The 9,656-nt window shown below is 42.4% G+C and overlaps 1 protein-coding gene across 2 annotated transcripts; it reads right to left on the minus strand.

Annotated features, from left to right (window-relative positions):
• Positions 1-4,950: 4,950 nt before the first annotated feature.
• GPR15 (G protein-coupled receptor 15) lies at positions 4,951-7,292 on the minus strand. Of its 2 annotated transcripts, XM_074816781.1 has the most exons (2): positions 6,389-7,292; positions 4,951-6,311 (listed from the first exon to the last, which is right to left on the minus strand). In XM_074816781.1, the coding sequence occupies exons 1-2, from the start codon at positions 7,265-7,267 to the stop codon at positions 6,249-6,251; spliced, it is 942 nt and encodes a 313-aa protein (XP_074672882.1). In that variant the 5' UTR covers positions 7,268-7,292; the 3' UTR covers positions 4,951-6,248. The 2 variants fall into 2 exon arrangements, with proteins under 2 accessions (XP_074672882.1, XP_074672881.1); XM_074816780.1 differs by having other exon boundaries at positions 4,951-7,292.
• Positions 7,293-9,656: the final 2,364 nt, after the last annotated feature.

The following is a 9,656-nucleotide window of genomic DNA, read 5'->3' on the forward strand; positions in this document are numbered from 1 at the left end:
CTTAGCTGACTAGATGATTGGGGCAAACTCCCTCGGGCTTTTACTGAGAGTGGAGTACTCCAAAACCTCCTGTCACTTGGAGCAAGACTCCAGCAGGATACTGAACACCCACATCTGCAAACTGAGCAGGTGCTTTGGTTGGTATTGAAACCTAGAGTGCACTAATTGCAGGCTTTGTGGTATAGTATTAAAATGTTATATGAGATAATATGGGCTTTTTCTGGTTTTCTAGGGCTACCCAGCCCCTTCTGTGTGTGACATTCAGTAGCATAATAATTACTTCTGAGTCCATTAAATACATCGTCAGTGGATGGTTCCATTGGTTATGAATTTAGGTAGCTCTTTGTTCCTGTTCATGAACAGATCTCCCTTTCTGCTGACATGCAGAACGCTGACATATTTGGTAAATAGCCTGAGTGGATGGATTTCCCATTGCAGGATCGTCTTTAGGCCATTTGTGGTCACTGCTTCCTGTTCTTCACTTGCCACAAAATGTGCTCCTTAACTGGGTGAAGCCTGTTAGACAGGAGAAGAACTGGAACTGTGTTCCAGTTAGAAATTTTGGGACATGTAATGATTTGTGCTCACAGCTTCTTGCAAAGCTACTCACAAGTCCCTGTTGACCTCATGAATATAAGTGATCATACAGGGATAACAAATCAATATTCCAGTAGCGTGTAACTGTTAAAAATGCACGTAAGTGCATCCCCACCGATGAGCTGACATCTCTTTGTACTGTATGCTTTACAAGCACCTGAAAAAAACCCTTCCTTTGTCAACAACCTTACTGTTCCTGTGCAGCAGTCAACAAATGTATCGCTGCAACATCCTTGTGAAATCAGAAAATGTTCTTATTGTAATTCAGACTGTTTGAAACCAGAGGCACAGACTCGCTGTGAGGGGCTTTTCATCCCACCAGTCTGACAGAGCCAGGACAAGAAGCTGCAGGTGAAAGCCTGACGCACCTTAGTCAGTGAAAGTTTTCCTCTTAGCTTCCGAGAGCCAACCTTTACTGCAGTACTTGTGGAGGGTCAGTCCAGTGCAGTGACTACGCCACTTACCTTATTTGTTTGAGGGCGGTAAGTTGGGCCCTGCTCGTTTTGGATCCGAAGCTATTCCCTGTGTGACTTTCTCCTCAGTCCTCTGCAACTCCAAGAACCATTTAGCAGCGGTGCAGTTGTCAGTGTTAGCACATCTGGTGCTGAAATGAAGGTTGCAAAAATTCTTTGCCCACTTAAGTAAGCATCAGATTTGAATACAATTTTTCTTTGTGTTGAGATTGAATACTTAATTTCTGAAAAAATGCTGATTCAGTAAAGCCAAAATGGAGACCAAGAGATGCATCTAACCAGGTCCTGATTTATATCAAGAAGCAGAGGCACTTCAACTTTGATTGTGCGTATCTCAGGAAAGTGCACCAACCTCTAGATTGTTGGGAATGGTGCTGGTGGTGTGGCTGTTTTCATGAAAAACCTCAAAAGGGCTTGATTTCGTTCCAAGGCAGTACAAAAGCATCTCTGAAATCGTGAAAAGGTTTGTAGGATGGGCAGATGAATGTTCCCATCCAGATCTGCTGACAGATTTTCTGTTAATGCTTTGCTACCTTTTCATGACCAATGAAAGAAGTGAAATTACAAAAAACCGAACTGTATTTCTTAGCTGCAATCATATTGGATTTATTTTAAAATAATAAGTGGGGGAAAAAAACCTAGTCCAAATTACTTACCAAGATCTTTGACAGGTGTCATATCAGAATTGCACCATTTCCATTTCACATACCAAACCACTTTACAGTCATTAAGTTCTGTTAACACGGATAAAACAGGCATCCTGTTATATTACTCAAGTCTACCAGGTTAAATACTTAAAATCACAATAATTTTGGTATCATCCTAAGCTGTCTTAGTGCTACCAAACAAGTAACTAATATTACTTGGACTAGTAACATTTCCAGAAGTAAGTTTGTTCAAGCATAGGTTGCCTTTTCTTTCAACGAAATAATTGAAAATAATGTTTACACTGTTGTGAAAATGTCGGATAGATTTGCAGTTTACAAGAGTAAAATAAGCACCTTCATAGGATACAGTCTTCTTGATAAAAACCTAAAAGAATCCAAAGAGTTTTGCTTTGTTGGGTTAATTGCCTCTTTCTGTATTTTTTTTCGCTCATGTGGAGCATTTGCTGTGGCATTTATATGTGATTCTCTTTAAGCCTGGTAATATTTAGCAAGTTTACTTGTTTTTTTTCCAGATGCCAGTACTAAAGCTTCAGGCAATGGAAGGAGATCTTGGTAGACTTCCTTGGTCAGTGTTCCAATTTGATATGGTATTTTGAAGTATTTAAAAAAAAAAATAGTGGCAGCCGTAACTTAAATTTGTTTAAAGTCTTGTAGATTATATTCCAAAGATACTGTTCTGTTTTGGGTGAGGATTGAGGAAATAATGAATGAGTCTGACTTCCTAAGAAAACCCTCTTTAAAACAAGATGGGAATTTTTTCTGTAGTAAAAATCGTAGGTTAGTTGAAACACAAGTCTCGGGCTTCTTTTTGTAATTAAAAAGAATAAGTGTCTTGTTATGTACTAGTAAAGGTAGAGGGAGGATAAGAGATTGAGAAGAGACTGTTAAGAATAGTTTTTGAGGGTCACTGCAAATAAGATTAAAATTTTGAAATGACACTTCTGATTTTCAGACACTGGAAGGTCTGAAAACGCAGTTGATGCTCTTGATGCATTTGTAAGGCTGAAAAAGGAGTTTGGCCGTTAGGTGTGGGGAGAAAAGTCTGTCACGTGGAGGAAGGAAAAACAAATCTTTTAGAAGAGGTAGTGGGGAAGAAAAAAAAAAAATGCATACAGTGAAGGGAGGGGAGAGCAAAAAGCTAGTGTGTGTCTCTGTGATCGCCCCTTGTCGCCCAGGCACATAACCCAGTATCTTATCCCTGTGTGCCGGAGAGCACAGGGTGCCACCAGGAATTGCCCAAGGCACTTTTGCCTCCACTGACCCTGTAGTGGCAGCTCTCCACCTGCTCGCATGAGGGCTTGCTCCGTTAGCCTGGGGGTACAGTGGGGCACTGCTGGGGAGGTGGGCAAGGCCTCCATGCCTTGGTTTCTAGGTTTGCACTGCCCTTGGGTGAGGTGTGGTTTTGTTTCTCTGCCGACCGCAAGGCAAGGTTCAATAAGAAATGCAAATACCAGGATTTATTTGTAACATCCAAAACAGTCACCCCCATTTATTTAGAAAATACAGACGTGTGAAAAGAAAACTATAGTGAATGTACTCTTGCTGCAGTTACATCAGAGGGATACTTCTGTCATTGACATATTTTTTCCCCTGCCGTACAGACAGCAGTCAGGTCTTCAGGCATTGCCCGTTTCTCTCTGTTTCTCATGAATTATGTTAGCTGGTATAGCTGTCTTCCATTTGCAGCCTTTTAGCAGGTCTGCAGGGGTGTAACCATTCACCCTAAAACTCACTGTGTCCTCTTGTTAAGTAGGAGACAGTCACTCCTTTTAGCTAGACCACTCCCTAATTGGAATAAAAGTAACTTTCCATAGATTTGTAAAATGCCTCCTTGTTATTCTAGGAGTAATCTCCTGCATCTGATTGCCTAGAAGACAATTCTTAGCTTCAGTGCAATGTAAAAGTCTCTTCTTTGGTGATCAAAGTGATGCAGGGACTATTGCTGCAAGTCTTTTTGTTTATGAGAGACTGTCCCTCAGGTCAGTTACGGTATGGATTTGTGTGCCAGTTTATTCCTTCCCTGGCGAAGCCGGGAGAAGGGAACACAGAACCAAACTCTTAAAACTTAACTTGAAACACTGCTGCCCAGTAAAATGATACCGGGTTTGCATGCAGATTGCATGCAAGTTGCTACCAGCTTATTTTGCTTCTTAAAAAGTAGACCCAAAGATGTATATTTGCTGACTCTTTCTTTTGTTGGCAGAGTTGACTTTGCTTTATCTTACAGGGCTGTAAATACCATTAAAAATCTTTTACTTATTGCAGTTCAAGATTTGTTTCCATGTACTTTGTCTTATCACTTAGTGGCAAGATGCCTTCTGCCTCTAGTCAACACCTTTGTGGGTTTTGTGAAAGCTAGTTCAAAAGCTTCAAAGGCTCGGTGCAAAAGAGAAGAGAGATAAAAATCTTTAAAAATCAGGAAATATAGAAGGAAGGTTTCTAACAGTCATTTGACATAGTCACATTACACATCCTGGATGCTTTATGATACTGATTTATTATATTTATGACAAGCAGTATTATATTAAGCTAAACATTTAACAAGAGAGACAACAGAATATGAGATACTGCAACACAGCCAGGATATCTCCGTGCTGTTGGAAGTTTAATACTTTTTTTAACTGTGCACTTTAAAACATTGTTTTAAGAAAACATTTTTATCAATCATTGGCATTTAGAAGAACATGAAAAGATTTAATAAAACAGATGTAGTCAGCTTTATAAAAGTCCAGTACCAGTTTTCTGATGAGCTGCTTAACTCCTTGCCCCACATTTGTTCAGACTGTAAGTCTAAGAGGTACTAGAGCTGTTAGAAATACGGAGCTTTCTCTGTTTCCCCACCCCATTTGCTGTCAGACTTGACACCAGTTGGGCAAGTGATAACTTCCCCACAGCATATTAAATGCAAGACCTGTGCATTTCCCAAAGATTGCGGGATAGGAGTGAGCCAACTTCATAGAGCTGTTTTATTTACCGAGTTCAACTCTGTAAATAAAAACATTGGTCCTTTTGAATTCCTTTTCTGTGAGCATCCCTGCACCCAAGTTTTCTCAGCATTCTCCATGATTCTCCATGAGAATGTTTGTGAAATTCTGGGTAATTTTGCTTTTCAGGCACATTTGCATTTGACTTTGACTCCACTGGGAAAAAGTGCTGATCTTGGACCAGCCGGGATCGGGGCGACGTGCAGAAGACAGACAAACTCACTCCAGTTTGTTGAAGGGGGGCATTGCCAAGAGCAAATGCTGCTGCACTGTGTGCCAGCTCCCAATTTATTACCACCTGTTTACACAGGTTCGTTTTTAACTTTTACATCCTACTGACCTTCAGGTTTTGCCTGTTTATTGCTCACACGCTCACCACACTCTGCAGGTGGTGTTTTTGACTGCTGCTTTTCACACAACACGGTGTTACATAACGCTGCCTCAGTTTCCCACAATCATTCTTCTTACCTCAAGGTCAGTTCACATTTTGCTAACCACCAATTCTTAATTCCCACAAAAAAGTAGCCCTACTGCATGTGTCTTTACATAAACTGGTTGCAGCTAAACAAAGCAGACCTGGGCTTTGAATGGCACACAATGTCATTCCATTATACAACCACCCAAGCAGTGAGAAATTGTGTCAGATCCTCAAAAAAGTCTTAAAAAACATGAGTGGTTTTTTGTTGGTTCGTTGGGGGTTTTTTTTCCTTTAAGCAAAAGGTTAAATGCAGGATTTCTTTTGCTTGTCTTCTGGTTTCTCTGCCTTCAAGTTATCTTTCTTCTAAAATCACAGGGGCTAGAAACTTGCTTTAATTATCATGATTAAAACTGGGATTTAATGCCATAATAAGAAGCTGAGACATCAAGGAAAATGCACAAGACTCAAGTTATGAGAACTGGTAACACAAAGTCATTAAAATGTTGGCTTTCTAAATTCAGAAAACCTCCAAAAGACCAGAATTGATCAGGTTGGTTTGAGGACTGTGCCATGTTTGTGGGTAAGCGAGGAACCAAAGAGAAGAAACACTTCTGTTGCGTTGTTTTTCTTATTCTGCGCAGAATAAAAACCTATATACATTTAAGTTCAAAGCTTGCCTTGAAGCGGCTTTGACTGAATCATGTGATTCTTTTCTGTAGTTTGTAGCACTTGTACTGGGATTCCACTGCAAGCGTTTGTGGATATTTCTCGGTACGATGGTTTCAGATTTGCACCGTGCAGTGACACAGCGATCATTGTGAACGGTAATGCTGTGGTTAAGGTTTCCTATTCCATCTATCTGCGTTTAAAGGGAAGCAGGGTTCCTCCCACCTGAAGCGCCGGTGCGTTACACTTGCACCTCTGCTGCTCGTTTCAGTTTTTCAGCTTCTCTCGCTTTATCCTTTTCCTGCCATCTTTGGAGAGAGACGTTCCTTCCTCTGCAGTCCTGGCTCCCAGTCAGAGGGACAGAGAGCGCTTCCTCTTCCTAGCCGCATACTCCCCCGCCACAAAATTGGATAAGGAGTGGCTCAGGCGAGTGTCCAGAGTATCAGGGTTGTTGCTGCTGCTGCTGCTGATTTTCACCCGTGGCCACAGGCACCGGAGCATGGCTCTGCGGATGTAGTTGTCAAAGCAATAGTAAATGAAAGGGTTGGCACAACTATTGGCAAAAGCAAAAGGGCTGCTCACCTTCATGCCCAGCTGGGCAACCATGTTGGGAAAACAGTCGGGCTGCTTCAGGAGTCCCAAAAGGACAGCCATAAGCTTGAAAAGATTGAAGGGAACCCAGGAGATAACAAAAGCCACCACTACAATGAAGACGATCTTGATGGATTTTCTCAGTTTCTTATCGTGTTTCCCAGCTCTCTGATAATGCACACAGAGTCTCCTGGTGATGGAGCAGTAAAAGGTTAAGATACTCAACAGCGGGAAGAAGAAGGCCAGGATTAAAAGCATCAGCGACGTGATCTGTTTGGCTTCTGTCATGGCTTTGTCTGTGCAGTAAGTCTTTCCGTATTGCTTCTTCAGTTCTCTGGACAAAAGGGTTGGCATCCCTAAGCAGCAGGATAATAACCAGACACAGATGCAGAGTCCACTGGAATAGCACCTTGTTCTGACCCGTCTAGCGATAGAGGGATACATGATAGCGAGGTACCGGTCAGCACTCATACAAGTGAGGAGGAGGATGCTGCAGTACATGTTGACTGAGATGACGTAGGAACTAGCTTTACAGAGGAAGGATCCTACCCTCCAGCTCCCATCCGACACCTCCATGTCCACCCAGAACGGCAGCGTGATGAGGAAGATGAAGTCAGATGCAGCGAGGTTGATGATAAAGACGTCGATCAGCCTCTGGACCCCTCGCTTGAATACCAAGGCTACTATCAGGATGGAGTTGCCGACGATGCCCACCAGGAACACTGCGGTGTACAGGACAGGGAGGAAAGTAGCCATATGTTGCAGATGTTGATACTGGCAGTTGTCATCGTAGTAGTACTCATAGTTGAAAGTGACTGTAGTCACAGGAGAAAGCTCGGTGAGTTCCATTTCTGGCCAAGCTGTCCTCATCCCCGCTCTGAGGAGGGCTCTGAGCTCCCCCTACCCTTCCCCTCCAGCTCTTCTTTAAAGACACGTTAGCGAGTGAGGAGGGAGGAGTGGGGGGAGGGAGGAGGAAAAAGTGGTTTGGGGGGGGTAATCTGTATACTTTTAGCCAATCACATAGGCAACGAACGAGTGACGAGAGTCTCTGATTAGTCAAAACTCTGTCTTCAGAATAAACACTTGCTTTTTTTTAAATCAGGTTTAGTTTTACTGATTTTATCTTCATTTTGCATTTGCCTGTATAAGCGAACCAAGTTTAGGTTTTGCTTTATTTTGGGGGGAGGGAAGGTAGTTTTCAAGATTCTGAACTTTTTTAGGACAGGATATTGCTAGTTTGCAGAGGTTTGAGATTGTACCAGCTCAGAAAAAGTCCGAGAATGGTGAATTCGGGTGCCACATTCTTTATCTTTACTCAAAACATTTTGTATAAATTGCTTTTCGGGGCAAGTTCAACTTTTCTGAGGCTTGGAAGTTTTTACTTTCTTTGTCCGTTTATGATTGTTGTTTTCCATTGAGAGTAATTCTCTCATACGAAAATATTTCGGGAAAAACATTTAAAACTCCCATCTCCATTCTGCCCTGCAGTCAGTTGTTCTGTATCAGTCCCAGGCTCTCCACTGCTCTGCCAGTGCCCCCCACTCCTGCCCTGCAGCCCCTCCACTTCCCCTAGCCCTGGGCTCCCCACACCCAGCTGTATGAAGGTATTAGAAACTTAGAGGGCAGTTTTCCAGCGTGTCATATATTCTTCTGCAATTTGAAACTTGATGTTCCCATCCCCACCCAGGCTCTCTTACCGGCCACAGTCCTGGTCTCCAGAGCAGTTGTTTGTTCCTTCTCCTTCTGACTGCGCAGCCCTCATGGCTCTTGAGCCGTTGTTACGTACAGTGCTCACTGCTCTTAAACAACTCTGATTTCCTTCATCTTTCATTCGCAGTATCAGTATTGCTCTAGCTGTGGCTTACCTTACAGACGGCCCTTTCAGCATTGCATAAATCAAATGAAAATTCTCATTTTTTGAACTACTGAATTCATTACAGCTTTGTCAGTGCATACAGATTTATACTTCTGTTACAGGTCTTCATCATCCTTTCTCTCTTCCGCAGATAAATTCATTTTCTCCTTCCCCTCCCTCCCACCCGCATGTTCACAGACGTGGCGCGTCTTCAGGATTCTCAAAGCTTTGAGCAAATTCAGAGTGTGCTCGAGCCTGGGGCAGATAGATCGCATCTCCACAGGCAAAGAGCAACTCCAAATTGCATGGACAGCAAATTAGTCCCTCTGGTGTGCTCTGAGGGCACTCAGATTCACTCTGCCAGTGCTGAGGTTATGTGCTCCGGCACAGCAGGTACCTGGTAGACTTCCAGGCACCTGGAAAAGCAGCCAGCTGCTGCTGTTAAATGACTGGCTGCTGGATCGAGGGATGTTTAGGTGGGCAGTCACTCTTGTGTAGGTATGCTGGTGCCTGATAAGGAGCTAGTTATAGGCAACTGCCTTCCTCTCAGCAGGGCACTAGTGGACTCTAGCTGACTATTTTTCATGGAAATGTGTAAGGATTTAATTATCTCTGAGTGTAATTCAGCCATCACAAACTCTGAAAAAAGATAAAGGTGTATAAAACCACCCTGGCTTAGATTATCAATTTGTATGCCACAGATCTAAGTGTGAACCTGTAAGGAAGCACAGGCTAAAAATCATCTTCTCACCATCTGAAGATTACAAAAAATATACCTACTTTTCAGCTAAGAGTTGTGTAAAAATGCCCAAGTGTCTTACAGTTTTACTGAAATGAGTTTTGATGGATTCAGTGCAGAGGTGAGTTTTGTGTCATCTTTGCTTATTTCTGCTTCAAGGAATGTGTTTCATTTTTTTTCCTCCAAGAAGCACTCAGAAATAGAGGCATTCTGTTTCCATCAGTAGTAGAGTAGAAGATCAGCTGAACCCTACAGTCTGCGATATAATAGTTCTGCCTCTCTAGCAAAGATGGACCTACATGTTATTTTCCTCTGCACTTAGATCCTAACAGCTTACATGCAGTTGCAAGCTTTAGAAATCAGGCACAAACTTTTCTCCCTCCATCTCACACTATTGCATACTCCTCCTTGAAATTCACTCCCTCCTTCTCCCCATCCCAGAGCAGACAAAAAAGTTAGTGACTTTTAAAAAAGTTTAATGGAACCATAAAGATAAGCATATGTTCATGCATTCTGTGTGTGATTCCTCACTTTGTTGTCTCCCTGGAGTTTAATAACCTTACTTACTGAAATAAAAAAATGAGATAGTAAACCTTTTCCAACAGGGATCAACTCTGTTCTCTGGAATTTGCTCTGTATTTCTTGAATGCTCTAAATAGACTTAT

This window comes from Strix aluco, chromosome 2 (genome assembly GCF_031877795.1).
Source record: "Strix aluco isolate bStrAlu1 chromosome 2, bStrAlu1.hap1, whole genome shotgun sequence".
Classification (NCBI taxonomy): domain Eukaryota; kingdom Metazoa; phylum Chordata; class Aves; order Strigiformes; family Strigidae; genus Strix; species Strix aluco.